Source organism: Melospiza georgiana, chromosome 3, assembly GCF_028018845.1.
Source record: "Melospiza georgiana isolate bMelGeo1 chromosome 3, bMelGeo1.pri, whole genome shotgun sequence".
Taxonomy (NCBI): Eukaryota; Metazoa; Chordata; class Aves; order Passeriformes; family Passerellidae; genus Melospiza; species Melospiza georgiana.
Window position 1 is genome coordinate 86,171,786 of NC_080432.1, and position 17,260 is coordinate 86,189,045.

Genomic DNA, 17,260 nt, shown 5'->3' on the forward strand with positions numbered 1-17,260 from the left:
AAAATTAAAGTATTACTAGCCACTGATTATTTGGTTTGTTTATAAAATTTGAATAAGTACCACATGCTCCTCCCCTTTACTTACTGAGGTAAATAGTTTGACTTCCTGAGGACATTATTTGTAGCAGATAATACTAATTTGTCTGTACCTGTTTGATTTCTGTTTTCAATCCACACAAAACTTTGAATATGTTAGTGAATTTTCCCTAGGCTTTTTCTGAGACATAGTGGATGCCAAAAGATAGCAAAATAAAAGCTTGGCTGAAGACATGCATGCTTGTAGAGTACCCCCTGAAGTAAAGGTGTGTGTTCTATCCCACATTATATATTAAAAATTTTGATTCTTAGGACACTATTCTTCATTATTTTTGCTGCTTCTGGACTACTTGTTTGTGACTAATATTTTAAAATATGCTGACAGTTGTGCTTTGTTTACTGCGTCAGCCCATGAGCTTCCATTGTCTTTAGAACAGAAAAAAACATAGTCTTTCATTAAAAATAAAAACTTCCTCATGCAGAGAGGAGCCTGTATGTCAGATCTAGGCTTGAAATATGCCATTTTTTTTTTAATTTCCCAGTGCTCCAGAAGTAACTCTGATGGGGGCTTGGCACAGTTGAGCTTGTTAAGTTTGAGAAGGCAGAGTAATGACAGGATGGTTGAATGTCCAGCTGTGTTTGACAGTACTTCCCTCCACTAAATCTGGGTGGCAGATGGGACTTGCTGAAGTGACTTACTGAAATTTCTCAATCCACAGCCTTCTTTTGGTGTCCTCTCCCTACTAATGAGGCATTTTCAGGATGGATCCTTCCTGCCTGGCTGTGTGAGCAGCATCAGGGGAGGAAGTGATCCCTCTCCTGCAGCACGCAGTGGCTTGAGTTGGCCAGAGTTATGGAAAAGTTGTGTTCTGGGGTATTTTTCTTGATTTGAAAATTTTAAAAAAGATCTGTTTCTCTTCATGGGATATCTGAGGCAGGATGGAAGAAGAAATTGCTTAGTGAAGGACTTACCTATGAAGGAAATCCAGTGTTTCCATGTGCATCATGTACAAACAAAGCATTTAAAGTGTTTAAAGCTACAGCAGCAGTGTATAATGTACTTACTTTCTGGGAGCTGATACCAGAAATACCTGAGCTACTATGAATTTGCCTTGATATTAAACATTTTGACTTAGTTGTATCTGAAAAGAACGAAAACTAAAAATCATCTTTCAGATTCTAGTTAACACATGGTCTTATTTCTGTCTGATAGTAACTCTTATGGATCACTGAATCAGTACTAGAAATAAATATGACCCATTATGTTCAATATCTGGATTATGGAAAACAGTATGACCAGAAACTCAGTTAGTCATAACTGTTGCTCTTGTTTTTCTGTTATGGGCATGGGAGATTTTGTTCACTGTCCCGATTTCCCTTTCCCTTGATTATCCTAGTTGGATTAAAAAACTCTCATAGGAATAAATAAATACATAGTGATACATAAATACTGCCTTCCATCTCTAAGTTTTAGGTATTTTTTTATCCATTGTCGCAGCCTTCTCTTAAGAGGCAGAAACTCTTGGCAATAGATCTTGAATGGGTGAATAAATGTGCTTGTGAAGTGATTTGTGTTTTATGTTTTCCTGAAAAAACTGTTTCAGTTGAAGTCTTCATGGAGCATCTACTTAGGACCAGTATTAATACCCCACCTACAAGGCCTTTTTCCTCAGTCAGAAAAGCAGTGGTGTCAATGCAAAGAGTCTGTTCCTAAGGAAGTGTGTTGGTAAACTTTGGTTTATCCATGTTCAGAAGAGTCTGTTCTTTTATCTTGCATTTCTGAAGACTCAAGGCAGATGCAAAATTAGTTCTCTAAATCATCTTACACTGTTGGTTTCAAATGCAATATTCTTGAAGTTTCAATACACAAAAATTGCACATTTTCAGTCTGTTTTTCTGAAATTGACTGTCTTGGTGCTCTCTGTTGCCATTTATTTCCTGTCTGTTACTACCTTGATAAAAGAAAACAAGCAATAGCTAAAACTAATAACCCCAAAGCACCCAAACCTGTGCGTTTTCTTATTTTTTTTTAATTCTTACCAGTGGTACAATATAGGAAAATCTGATACAGGTTTGAAAATATTCTTTTTGGTGCCTTTTGAGTGTATTGTTTCCTTTCTCCTTGCATATAATTCAAAAGTGATCAAATTTTCAGAGCTGTGTATCTGCACAAAACAAATAATTTGTGGTTATCTTGGGTTTGAATTCTTTTTTTCCCATCTTTGTCTTTTTCCTGCTGCTGTTGTCTCATCAGGGCGTTGTTATTCAGATGTTTCATAGGCTTTCTTGTGAACCCATTTGACATTAAGTCTCGTGTTCGTCTTCATGCACTTCCTTTGTTCTCCCTCTTTCTTTTAGGAGGTTTGTTTTCTTCTGGTCCAGTGCTGCTTCAGACCACGAAGCTGGCTGAAAAATTCCCACTGGCAATTCCAGACCCAGCACAGAACTCACAGTAGCCTCTCTGCCAGCATTGGTTGTAGGATGGTTTGGGTCAGGCCAACCACCTAGTTGTATCTAGTAGTTATATCTGTGTTCATCTGCTTAAGAGACTGTATGTGTGTAGGTGTGCACTAGGAGATCTAACTAAATGTTTTCATTTTTCATTTACTATGGGGAAAACAGCACACAAAAGTTATTTAATTGTAAGCACTAGAAAATTCTGGGTTCTACTATTGAAAAGTGTGAAAAACTGGCTATTCCATTGAGAACTCAATTATTTCAGTTTTATGTCTCAGTCTTAACTCCCTTCCAAGAAACATTAGTTTATAGACATATTAAAAAATTAAAATCAAGGCTTCTTTTGTATTTATGTACCTCTTTTGGTTGAGATGGCAGAAATCATTTTGAAGTACATCTGTGGACTTTATAACCCTTGCAATATTGCTTAATTACAAAGTTCAGTAGGTTTGCAGTGGATGAAATCAGCATTTTGGACTTCATATCTTGTCTGCCTGGATAGATGCTGTTAATTATTGCCATGGGAAAACCAGTATATACTCTCACAATTTTTAGCTGGTAATTTTAATTCACAAGCTTCAGGCATTCTTGTCACTTGGGCAAAAACAGCTGTGTTAGGTTAATTCAGGTTTATCAGACTGTTTGTGGGTTTTCTTTAGAGGTGAACGAACCTACATTTATCCTAAAAGTGAAGCAGCATTAGGGAACAACAGACAAGCTTATTGGCTTTGCAAAATATATACAAAGAATGTGTATTATAAAATCCTATATGTAAGTTTTATAGCTGTGTCAAACTAATAACAGTGTATGTGTGTAGGTATATATGGGGAAAAAATGTGAAATGTTCTTGAAAAATCTCTCTAATAAGCTGTGTTACAGACACCTGGCTGAATCCTTCTGAGATTCCCTATTTTCACAACTCAAGCAAATATCTTACAGTGCTTTCCAGCCAAATTCACTATTCCAGAGTTAGAGAGAATCAAACAGAGTTTTCACATGTGTTTCTGTATAACGTCCTTGTAATGTTTTGCTGCTTGGCTGATGCTGCTCCCCTAGAGTAGGGACTATAAAGGGATACAGGACGAGGAATGCCAGACCCTGAGACGTGTAAACAGGTGAAAGCTTCATCGACATGAGTTTATGATGGTCACTCCAATGTTATTTGACATGTTTTATATGAAATCCCTTGACCTTGCATGTCAGAGAGACCTGTGTGTTGCCTTTTAAGGCCTGCTCACCAGCCACGGTGTCAGATTCTGCACTTTTCTCCCAAGTGTGAGAACATCATTGTGTGTTCTGCATGCTCCATTTAAATTCTTCTGACATCTGCGTGGGCTGCTTTCCATTCATTAACATAGGGGAGTTGCATCTTCTTCCATGGTGGCTGGTCACATGCCAAAGGCAGATTAAGTTTCCTTGAGCAAGGAACTTGTCACTGAAGCTCTTCAAGCTGGAGCTGGGAGCTTTGGCAGCTCTCTGAAGAGACAGTGAGAATCATCACCACAAAAATGATTTTTATGTGTCCTGCTGTGCACCCCTGGATTTCAAATTTACTTTATAGCTGCTCTTTTTATTTTATTTTTCTTTTTAGAAGCTGCATTTTTTTTTTCCGTGCAAGAGACTATACTGTAAATACTGCAGCATACCCTTCATTCTGAAACTGTGGGTTATTTCTAAAATTACATTTATGGTAATTGCTGGCATATTTTCCAGTTCCTTAAAGTTCTCTGTAAACCCACTGCTGGCTGTGTATTTCCCTTCTTGTATTCATGTAGCTGCCTTTATTCTTTATGGTCCTGCTGAGGTCCCAGAGCAAGCAAAAAGCAACTGCTGGAGAAGTTCATAAAGCACCACGGCTCAGTGCCAGCCGCTGCTCCCAGGGATGGTTAGGCTCCTGGAGACACCACTGGGAGCACTGGGGAACATCTCACAGGACAGTGCATGGAACCCAAATGCTTCTTTCAAAGCAGGGTGAAAGAAACTTTGTCACTGTTTGGGATGGCTTAGTTACATGGCAATTTTTCATTCACTCCCTACCACTCTTGGCTTTTACTATATACTGCTTAAATAAATCTTTCTCAATTCAGCTATCCCTTCCAGAACTGCTAAAAATTACTTAGTTTTATGTTTTAGTCTCAATTTCTTTTGAGCAAGCTGTATATATTTTTGACTTACATTTTTTCTGCACAGAAGGCTTCTTTCTTGTTTTGGTGACTGTCTTCATTTCTAACCTGGAACATTTTTTCCATTGGGCTATCTAGTGCTTGTGTTCTCTTACCTGTGGTTTCCATTTGACATGAATGTGTTCTGTTGCTGAAGAATTCAAAATGCTTGGCAATTTGCAAGCCATAAAAGCTGTCATTGCTTGTGAGGAATGGCTATGGTCTGTGACTTTTTAAGAGAGCATGATGTGCTTGTTGTCTTCCATTCATAATTAAACTGATGGAGTTGCACTGACAGTGCACTGTATATAGGTTTAAATTTATCAAGTCTGAATAATTTCTCTTGTGGAAGTGCAGCATCTCAAATATTAGTATTTCATTTTAAGACAAGCCAAGTTTGACTTTGTGATGCATTACATAGGAAATAATGTGAAGTTGGGATAAAGGTTGTTCTTTAGAAGTGATTTCCGGGTAAATATTCTGTTTATAGAAGTTGTTCTCTCTCCACTGCTTAAGTGTCTTATTGAGAAAGCAGATGGCATTTAAAAATCTTGATTTGATGGAAAAAGCATTAACAGGAGAGTGTTTGAAAGTGAAAGGTAGGCAAATGCATCTTTATATGCCATGTTTGTATTTCTACTTATATGGGTGACTAAAGAGTAGTAGTTCTAGTTCTTGGAAGCCTGTATCTGCAGTATATAGAAGTGGAGAATATTTACCTCCTAAAATAGCTCTAGGTTCCACCTCTGCACTCGTGGTTGTTCTGTACTGTTTTGTGTTAGCTGTGGGTGGAACAGATCGGAAAAGGAAACAGTGGATTCCCGTCTTCAAATTAAAAATGGAAAGACTTTGAGCTTAATGTAGAATAGCTGGGTGAAATGTCATGTGTTACGGAGAGAAACAGGGAGTGTGGCAGGAGTCCTTTGCATATTGCAGCCAGTAGGCACATCAGATAACGTAGTCCTTCTCATTCACTGTGTAAGTTGTCCATTTGGCACAGTCTTTCCATGAAGTGCTTGGAAATCTTTTCCAAATCAGACAAATCCTCAGTGTATTACAGTCTTGATTCTTTTTCTGTTATGGTCACCATTTACAGCTATTGTTTAAAAGACTTCTGAAACAACATAAATGCTGTTGAAAATTAAGCACAGTTGAGAGTAACTGCTTAAGATGTGCTTCATGCTTCAGATGACTGCAATTTGAGATTTATTGGCATGCATGAGTGATTCAGCTGCCCTGAGGTGTCTAAGGATTGATGTGGTATTCAAATAACTGGAGTAACCTTCAAATCATGGGGGTTAACACTGCATTTACTTATGGTTTCCATTTTTTGACACTTAGTTGCTGAGTGATAGAGCATAGGCAGTTCTGGTTTACTGTACTGGGAAATCCTTTTAAAGCACAAATGAGCACTGGCTGGGTGCCCTTGCGATTGACCTGGTAGTTCTTTATCTATAAAATAAAATAATTTAATTGAACACAGATCAGTTGCAAAGATCAGCCTAAAACATTATTGATCACAGACTGCTGTATGTATTAAGTCCCAGTTATTTCTATTAGCTGTTACTATTACTCTGTTATATGAAGAAAATCTTAATCAGTCCAGGTTCATTTTTTTTTTGTTTCCTCTCATAAAGTATTTTGACAGCAGCTCAATCAAGAAGATATAAAATTACTTTGAAGACATATGAGATAAACATTATTCAGTCATAAATATTGTAGATGCCAGCTTTCAAGAGCTAGGACTGTTAATCTGCATTTACTTAGGTCACTGCAAATCTGGAATAACTCCATTGGAATTGCAAGTTCAATAAAGAATCAATTTATAACTGCTTTACACATGGCGATTTTTGCTGTAGAAATTTTCTGTAGAAAATTTTGCTGTTAAAATTCTTGTTGATTTTCATTCCCCTGTGTGCCAGCAGTTCTTATTCATACCCATTCAAGGCATTTTGAAATGCCAGTAGCAGTCCTAACAGGTCAGATCTCGCAGATGTCTCTTACCAGGGGCAGATGCTTATGAGGACTGGGGTTTCTTTTGCATTTATGGATTTTCTCTTTTACCTGCCTAAAAAGCACACCAAATTAACAGAGGATAAAAGTCTCCTTTCCCTGAAAAAAGTATTAGATTTTTTTAGGCTTTGTATAATATTTGATGCAAAGCCTCACTGTTCTTCAGCTGATGACCAAATCCTGAGCAGATTTTACATCTTAGGTTTACCTGCTGATGATGGAAAAGAGCACCAAGATGTCTAAGCTGCTGTCATTTCTCCCCATCCTTGGTCTGCATTATTAAAGGAGAAAAAAGTGCAAAGAAAAAATGCTATGATTGAGATTAATTTTGTGATTCCTAGATCTCAAAACTCCTAATGGTGTTATATTCCAGGATTAAACATAATGCAAAACATTATGATCGTTTGTACTACAGAAGACACAATTGATTTTGGATTGCTGCTACTTTTTTCTTCTGCCTTGCTGAAGGACAGATTTCCTCTGTGTAACATCAATCCAAGGAACTTGACAAATGATGTCAAGATTATGTTTTATTGTCTGTGGGGCCCTTCATGTTATATATTTTTGATGTATGAAAACGTGATGCAATTGTATGGATAAGTGAACCTTGTGAATTTTAAATTGTTTTCCTGGAAATCAACTTGCACAAATTTGATTGTGTTCTGGAGTTTTTACAAAACAAGTTTCTTTTTTTAAAAGTCTCCTTTAATGGCAAGCTTACAATGAGATGCTTAGAAATACATAATAACTGATTGTGACGTTTTGGGGTTGAGGATTTTTTTTCCCCCCACATCTGTGTGTGTAATCCAGTAAAAATAATGTTTGTCTAAGATCACTAGTTTTATTAAGATTTAAAACCCCCCAGAGACACTCAGTACATGCAAGTGAGGGGTGAATGTGTGAGATACATTACCTAGAGGGAAAGGCTCCCTTCCTGTGCTCATGCATCATCCCAGGGTGAGCTGTGGTACCAGGTGCCGTGCACGTGGCTCTGCTCCGGGTGGCTCTGGGTGCCTCGGTGGCACTGGGCTCAGGGAACCTCTTGGGACAGCACTGAGCTTACTGTGTGCTACCTGAACAGCAAAAGGGTGGAAGAAAAACAAGAAAATATGAAAATACCCACTACAGAAAGAGAAGAAGTGGAATAACCCTTGTTTTTATTTCCATACGCTGTTTTCACAGGTACTAATTTGATTATAGGTCTAATCCTTCTCTGTCACTATCAATACTTTCACAGCTCAGCTTCTGTTATTACAATCAGATGGATATAGAGGAGTTGACAGAATTTGAATGAAGGCTTTTTTGTTTTGTAATACACTGGTAATTTTGGAATGTTTTTGTCTTAAAAAATGACAGCCTTTTGACACAATACTGCTCATGCTGCCTTTTGCTGTTGATGATACCCAAACTAAGAATTGCCTGATGTTAGAGTTGAAAGACACATAACTGAGCAATCCCAGCCATGATGGTGAGCTTTGCTGGCATCTAAACAATAATAAAAAATCAGTGTAACTACTCTGGAAAACCATCAAATAACTAAATAAGTAAATATGAATTTTATGTTCTGATGTCTGTGTGGAATTTTTATGCATCCTGTGGAAATTAGGAAAGTTCTGCTTTGTCTTCATGTGAATTTCCTCTCCAATTTACATCACTAGTGATACCCAAACGAGAAAGAAAAAAGGAGGAGCAAAGTATAGAGTTTTGTTTGTCAATCCAGAGATCCCTTTCATAGATGTACTTTTATCTTTGGGACAATATTTCTGTTTCCACATCAGCAGTGATGTATGACTGTTGATATTTTCTATGTTTAACAGTGGATTTTAGAGTAGGGTGGTCTGAATTCCCAGGGCAAGCCATGGCCATTCAGACACCGGCCTTTTATGAGAAGCCCTCAAAAGCTGCTGGGACACCAGGAGGGAGGACAGGTTATCCCATGGTTCTAGAGCAGAAGAGTTGAAAAGGAAAGAGCTTCTCCACTGGTGTAAAAAGGGACAGATAAAAAATGAAGTTGCAAGCAGGAAAATATTTTTTTGGTCCAATGTGTTTAGGATAAAATCATCCTTTCTTTTAGGGCCAGGACAGCCTTTTTGTATAGTAATAATGCCACATACCTATTTTGAAGTGGTAACACTGAGATATTTGGAGAGCAGGCATCTGGATCACATGATACATGCTGTAGACTTTGTGATGTTTTAGTTTCACATTCCTGTAACTGGATGGGATAGATAAGCAAGCTGGTTGACCTCTCATGGAAAAAGAGGTTTTCACTTGTGTTGGACTTCAATTTTAGGTTTTGCAATTTTGAAGTAATTCTGTAAAATGCTTCCCATGAGTGCCATTGGTCACTGGAATTAAACAAGTTCAATAGCATAGGGGAAATGAACATAACATTGGGGAAATGAAAACTGGAAATGTACTAGAGAAAATAAATTAGCAAATTGCTGTGTAATGCTGTTTAGTTTGTTTTGAAGCAGATCGCTTGCTGTTGGAAGGTTATTATTGACTGTGCTTCTATGTTTTGTTTTTTGGCAGGTAACCCAGGACTGGCAGGTTATTACAGGACCTTTATAAAGGCCCTTTATTGTGGACTGAACCAGCAGTATCCTGTCTGGGTTGTGAGCCATGCTGGACACTGTAAACCTCCGAGTGGGATGGAAATGATAGAAGGTACAATACTGTAACCTGTGCATGCAATTGTTTATACTCTTCCAGTTTCAGCAGCAAAACTTGTGCTTATTGAAAACAGATTGACATGAGTTTTAAATGTCTCCATTGTATATCCACAGAACAATTTTCAGTTGTATGAGAAGAGAAGTTAGTGAAGTATTTTAGATAAATTAGATTTGCCAGACAAATATGTGCTTTTAGGAGAATAAAAGAGTTTACTGTTGGCAGTTTTTAGAGACACATTACAGTGAAGAAGGTCTAGAATGTGTTTATGTTGAGAAGAGTAGATAGAAAAGTACATTTTTAAATTAAATGTCCAGTTCAGAGATGGAGTACATCAGGAGAGATTTAATTATCTCAGAATTTAAAAATAGCCATACTAAATCAGTGAATTACCTGGATGTAAGTCTTTCTGATACTGGAGTATGGGGTGTTTGCAGGGGAGAGGTTGCTTGTGTATCTGTTAAGAGTCCTTTAACATGCAGATCTGCAGGAAGAGATGGTGCTCCAAGCATAGTTAGGTGGGGGAGCCTGCAGTGAATCCTGTCCTGAGAGCTGATAGATGTTGGAAGTCCTCTGGACTTGGTCAAGCTACAGCGACGTAGCATAAATTGGCATTTCTGATATTTTCTTCCTATATCACACTGTGCTGACACCCCACTTTGGAGACCACTGATTTAGAGAGTGCAAGCATATAAATTGTGCACTTGAATTGTGAATTATGCTGCCCTGTAAAGGGGTCTTAAATGTAGCAAACTACAAAGGAATAATATGCCTGATAAGATTTAGTTCAAGTACATTTTGGAAGTCTAATAAAGACTAAAGTAAGTTTTCCAACAGCAGGCATCAATCACAGACTACTTTCTAATTGACTGGAGAGATATCACTTAGCAGTTTGGAAACTGAACAAAGCTACACCCTTCATTTCTACTTCTGTATGATATCCTTCTTTTCAGAGAACTCTTACAAGCCCTGCTCCACAGAGGCACACACCATTAATTGAACATTTCTCTGCTGCACTTCTGCTCCCAGCAATCAATCCGCTGTGCAAAACTATTTGAAACCTAATTTTACTCATTGAATACAATACAGAAGTTATACCTCAGTTTCAAAGTCCTTATTCTCCTCATCAGCTTTTAAAAAGACATTTCTTTTGAACACTACTGTGAACATAAAACAGGCCAGCATCAATCCTTAAGTGTAGGCAAAATTACAAAAATGAGAACAGTTTTCTAGTTCTCTCTTATTTGATTTAAAATTAGCATAAAACATGCATAGACAGCAGGTGTACATACATAGCAATGCTTAATTCTGTAGACATCTGTAGACATAATTAAGTGGTTTAATTCTGTGGACATCTGCTGTGGCTGGATGAGAAATAAGAACTAGAACATTTCACACAGAAGTAAGTGTAGAATCTTGGGATCATTACATTTGGAAAAGATCAAGGCAACCAAATGCCACTGTACCCACTAAACCACATTATGTGCCACATCTGCTTGTTTTTTGAACACTTCCAAGGATGGTGACTCCACCACTTCCCTGGGCAGCCTGTTCCAATGCTTAACCACTCTCAGTGAAGAAAGTTTACCTGGTGTCCAAGCTGAACCTTTCTTGGCACAACTTGAGGTCATTTTCTCCTGTTGTATCCCTTAGAGACCAACCCCTGCCTGCCTGGCTACACCCTTTTTTCAGGTAGCTGTAGACAGCCATAAGGTCCTCCCTGAACTTCTTTTTTCCAAGCTGAACACCCCCTGGTCCCTAAGCTGCTCCTCATCAAATTTGTGCTTCAGACCCTTCCCCAGCTCATTGCCTTTCTCTGGACACACTCCAGTGCCTCAGTGTCCTTCAAGAAGATGGAAGGCATGCTTTTGTTTGTCCTTAGGGCTGCCAATAAACTACTTTTGGTAGAAAAGTGAGACTGAGAGTAAAGAAAAATTAAATCAGAAATAAATTATTAATTTATTTACCCTAATAGTCTGTGTTTGCCAAGTGCTACAGAAATATGGAATCCTGTGATTCATATCTTAATCAACTAAAGAGGCACAATTGATGTATTAAAATGTCATATACCTAATTAGTAGTTAGTCAGCATTCATTACTTAATGATACCATATTTGGTCAAATGATAAATAATATTAAAGATAAATCTCTAGAACTTTGTAAACAATATGGATGAGTACTGAGTTAGACACAGTCAAATCAGCAAGACATGTTTTTCCTTCTGAATGACAGGAAATTTTGAGTGGCATTCTTAATAATCAATTTACAAAATAAATTTCTAGTTAGATCTTTAATGTTCTATGGACTGTAGAAGATAATAGTGTGTCCTTTAAATCTGCTAAACTAGCCTTAGTTTATGGTTCTTGGTGAAAAAAGATAGGTAATGACTGGTTTCTAGTCCATCAAAAAGAGTGTTTCCACTGCTTGCTCTTTACACAGGGGGAGTAGGGCCTTCAGACCATTTTGAAACTGAATTACATCCTAAGAAACAGTATGGGAAAAGCAGAGAAGTGGTGAAGGAATAATAAATTATCTGTGAAGACATTGATTATGTGAACCCGAAATGTTAATGTACCATCAGTGTGAAGTTTTGAACTCAAATTAAGTTGTGCATAAAAAGAAATAAATTCTAGCGTTACAGGAAAAATTGGAAGTGGTATGTAGCTTAAATTTATTTGATATATTGCTTCTTGGCTGTTGTTATAATTCATCTGAATGGAGTTTGCTTTTGCAGCCCTCTGGCTTCTAATGAAACTGCAGAATTGGCTATGAGTGAGAATCTGCCTCTAGCTCAAGTGGTATAAATCCAGAAAAAATGACTGAAATTGTTTGGGTAAAACTGAATTTATGCTTCAGCAAGTTAATAATCTTGTTAATTGCTGGCTAGTTGTCCACCAAATGACAGATAGAAGTGTGGGCATGATTAGCAGATATGAGCCATAAGTTTTTACCATCATGATATGCTGTGCTGGCAGGAGAGAGCCCAAAATAGTAGCCTGAGCAAGACAAAGAGTGTGGTGTTCTGTAATAAGAGGTTATGAGTTATTTAGGACCATGATTCCCAAACTGTGATCTGGCTGATCAGATGCAATTGGCACTTTTGCTGCTTTCCACTTGCTAAGGGGAATGAATAGTAACTAAGAATACTTTTCCAATAGCACTTCTGTGTAAGCATTTGCTGCTGTGCCCTTGGAGATGTTGTACCACCATGAATGTGTGGTGCTGGCAAGGAGTGGGATTGTGGTCTCCACTGCTGCAAACAGGAGAGGAGGAGGTCATGGAAGTTTGGTGTTCCAAGAACTGGGTTCCTAAAAAAAGGGACTTTTCCTTGTTGTTGAGTATCACAGAATTATAGAATGGCCTGGGTTGGAAGGGAGCTTAAATGTGGTTTAGTTACAACCCCCCTGCCACGGACACAGACGCCTTCCACTAGACCAGGTTGCTCACAGCTCCATCCAGCCTGGCCTTAAACATTTCCAGGGACAGAAGTTACATGGACACAGGGACTCTGTGCATTTGGTAGTTTTTGCTGGCTTGTGACTCATTTATTTTAAGTAGAATAGATGTTTTTAGCAATTGCTGATGAGGGAAAATACCTACATTGCTGAATCAGGTGGATCAGAGATACTGGCAGTTTCTTTGGTCAGTACAAAAACACCTCAGAATTAATCTCTCTTGTACTCAGAAGTTTTTTGACCAGCAAATCCTTATCTATGCTTCAGCCCTATATGATTAGTTATAACAGCAGATATGTGGCCACACTGAGGTATGCAGTGATAGATTTAAAAAGCATTTATGTCTGGCATATTTATATATATGGGAGAAAAGCAGTAGGAAGGCAGCTGGGCTGGCATCTCACATACATACTTTAAGCTTATGCATATTTAATTCATGTTACATACATTTAATTCACATTAATTTCTATTTCAACAACATTTTCTGCTTCCTAGGCTTATCAATTAAAATATCTGAGAATCATTAATTATATTTAGTGTAAGTTCCTTTGAGGTTTAGTCAGTTATATTTCTGTATTACAGATGCAGAAAACTCTGTAGTCATGTTTATGGCCTAGAATACATTAAAATTCTGCTTAACTGTAATGCAGGTTTATATGACACAGTGTCTCCCAGTGTAGTGGTATCACACTGTAGATACAATAAAAACCCCAAGTTTTGAGCATGCCATCACAGTAACATTAATGCTGGTTTCACAACTATTTCATACCAAGTGTAGTTTTTTAATGTATAGAGAGGTGAAGGTTCCTGTTCACGGCGCTGGCCTTGGCACTGATGAATCCCATGGAGCTCCTCACGGGGTGTTTGTCAGCAGTGAGGGACCCCAGGTCAGGGTGTGCACAGAGGGACTGGCTGCTGTCACAGGATGGGACAGGAACTGTCACTGCAGCGCAGTCCTGCTGCCCCTCGTGATCCAGCAACTGCTGCTGCCCAGAAACCTTATTCCTTCCTTGGAAAAGGCAGCCTAAGGAAGGAAGCGTGTGTGCATGTGTAAAAGTTATTAGGAGCCATTTAAATGTTGAGGTTTTTGTCTTAGCCTGGTAAGATCTGAATTTTGCTGTATGGCTTTAATGCGAAGTGTCTATTTTAAGGAAACAAATGGTCAGTTCATCTTATGAACCCACTGGAATGCTTGAAATCTAGATGTGCGAAAAGTAAGCAGCCCTAGGGATGCTGCACTACTCCAGTTACTTTCCTTTAAACCACATTCAGTTAATTATTCATGGAGGTCCCGTAATCATGCCCATAATTATGCAAATACATCCTTAGAGTGATATCTTGGCATTTGGCATTGACTTTATCAGTCCTGCTTAATTTCAAGCATGTGTTTAAAAGTCTTGTTCCATTCAAAATCAAAACTAAGAAAATTAAAATTTTGCCATATATGAAATATTTCTAAGTTGCTCTTGTTGTTTTCTTTTCTGGCCATTCAAAATGTTAACATTTTTAAGTGTTTATATTATCATACCTTAGCAGCCATGTATTTAATTATAAAGCTCATTTAAACACTATTAAGCTCATTTTGATACCACTTAATGTATATCCCATTGAGTTGGATGGAGTAGTGACTAATTTTTGCTGACATTACAAGGACTAGGACTTTGTCTTTACATTTCTTATGGCTATGTGAAAAATAGGTTCTCTGCATTCTCTTATTTCTTTCAGGGTTTTCCACTAAGTCTGTTGACATAATATCTATTGGAATATTACTAAAAAATGTTTCTGTGGAGAGCTTTTTAATCCATTCTAGTATCTTATTCAACTAATTCCTTGGTAAAAAGAACTAGAATTTTTTATCCATACCTACAAATAAGAAAAATATAATTCTCTTTTTAATGATATTTGAAAAATGATACAATCTTCTGGATCTTTACCCAGAAAACAAGATGTTAAAAAAAAAAAGGCAAGAATTCATCCATTAGAGAGCACAATGTCTTTACTGCATTCCAAGAAACTTTGGATGTAGGCTTTGAAATTGTTTATGGGTTATTTTTTGCATTTCATCCCATGACACAGGTATGTTCTGATTTGATACCATCTGATACCAGCATTTCTGTTTAGATGCAGGTGGCTTTTAGTGGGGTGGGGAAGTGCTCAAGAATGTTCCACCTGGTTAAAAGGTAACAGTTCCATCTTCTGGTGTCTGTCTGAAGGCAGGTCACAGTTCCCTGAGATGAGCAGTGCTATGATGTTTTAGAGTAGCTTGCTTAAATGTTTACCATACTGTTGAAGGGAAAGTAAAAACCTAATGTAATTTGAAAAAAAATGCCACAATATTTATATGATCAGGTTATTTTCCCCAGGGAGAATATTTAGGAATCTTTTAACACAACTCAATTTGAAAGATATTCTTGCATCTGCTAACAGAATGACAATGAAGTAACCCCACAGAAGGGAATAATTGTTATGTCTGAAGGTGTAAGAGGCCTGGATTTGTTTTAGTAGTTGAGTCAAAAAGTTTATTCACTTCACAAGTTGGCTGCAGGAAGAAAAGCTGATCAATAGTTTAATTTAGCAATTCTAATTTATATTAGGGACCTTTGATTTAATTTTGATACCCACACAACTTGCAACAAGTGGTGCAGATCTTGATGGGATCAGTACAGTGTTTACTGACATTTTTTTTTTAATTGCTAGTGATCTACATCTGTAAGAGTGAGAAACCATCAGTAATGCACATCATCATTACAGATTCTAAAAATAATTGGGTTTGGAACATGGACTCTTTCTGGTTTTGTTTCAGTTTTAGGAATTTCCTTTCCTTTGAGGAGCAATGTATGTATCTCAGGAAAATACAGGAAACTGTAAGGCAGAGTGGGCAGAAGAAGTGACTGCAAATGGCCTCATTCTTAAATAATCAGTAATGAATTACTGTTACCTCTAGTGTATCTTAAATTTGTAAGATCTGAGTAGAGGCAGAGTGCTTGAAGAAATGACAAAGAACAAAATTATGTGGTACTGTGGATTCAGGTTGAATGAGTCTCATTGCTGCTTGCTGGATGAAGTTTTTCTTTCTTCTAGTTTTGATACCACGTGGCACTACTGCCTTTCTTTTAAGATAGACATATTCTTACCTTTCTAAAGGCTGAATTTGAGGTTTTGTCAATTAATAAATATATAAAAATAACCTAATTTACTACAGTTATTGAATTACTTGGTGTGGTCAGGTGACTACTTGTTTGCCAAGTAATTCCCCATTGGGTTAAACATTGTAGATAATTAAAATTCTTTGGCACTTTCCTTGTCACTTTTTTAAGAACAGAACTATGATTTCAAGCCTATTATTGCTGAGCTTGCTGCCACTTCCTGCCATGCTATGGTTTATGTGATTTGGGGGATTTTTCAGTTAATCACAAAGAGGGCAATATCAGTGTTCCTGAATACACTTCAGTATGAAAGTACAAGAGCATATTTGGAGCTGTTTGTGTCTAGAGTCCAGGTAAAACTCAGGGGATGTCTTATTATATAAATTATAGTGTAAAGCCTCAGGCAGTTTCAAAATGTTTGTATTGAGCTGTTGCTTCAATGCCTGCTGATGTAAATGAGTGAGGAAACCAGACTTTTTACAACCATGCCTCTAGAACTGCTTGTGGTGAACTGATTTACTTTTCATGAAGGATCTCTCACATGTGCAAAAGAACACCAAAAATCCCTCATTCATCCCCTACCATGGGCAGAGACACCTTCCATGAGATAAGGCTGCTCAAAGCCCAGTCCAGCCTGTCCTTGAGGGGTGGGACATCCACAACTCACAGTACAGAATTTCTTCCTTATACCTTAACTAAACCTGCCCTCTTCCAGTTTAAAGCCATTTTTCTTTCTCCTATCACTTCATACCCTTGTAAAAGTCCCTCTCTGTCTTGGCTGTAGCCCCTTTAAGTACTCAGCATCCTTTTGTACTGGTGGCACTTGAATCTCTATTTGACCTATCAGGTAAACTCCCAAGTAGAATAAAGCCATCACAGCAATACCTTGGACAGGTTGCCACGGTTGTATGCTGGGCATTTCAGGTGGGTGGCTAAGAAAGAAACCTTCAGCATTTTCTTCAGGAAGCTTAAAAAGGAAACTGCTATCTTGGTAACAGAGAATTAAAAGTTAAACAGTGTAACAGAACACTGGAGAAGAAAAGATAAAAATCAGAATTTAAAGCAGTCATTTCACAAAAATCTGTTTCTTCCGCAAAGATACAGAATTTGCACTGAACAGCTTATGCAAATGGTTACCTAAAACATCAGCAACTGATAAAGAAACCTGCTACATTTATACAAAGTACAAGGTGAAATTCTATTTGCTCTGCCAAGTTTTACCATTGATTTTCATAAATTCAGACTTTTGCAGGTGCTGTTTTGTCTGTTTCTCTTTTGCCAGTGGGGATCAGTGCTGGGAGTCACTGAGTCATGGTTGG

The 17,260-nt window shown here is 37.7% G+C and overlaps 1 protein-coding gene across 1 annotated transcript in view; it reads left to right on the forward strand.

Moving 5' to 3' along the window:
• LDAH (lipid droplet associated hydrolase) overlaps positions 1-17,260 on the forward strand; it is a 113,398-nt gene that overhangs the window by 23,490 nt on the left and 72,648 nt on the right. Inside the window, exon 3 of the mRNA XM_058020106.1 lies at positions 9,203-9,337. Within this exon, the coding sequence (XP_057876089.1) occupies positions 9,203-9,337 (135 nt within the window). The remainder of the gene's footprint in view (positions 1-9,202; positions 9,338-17,260) is intronic.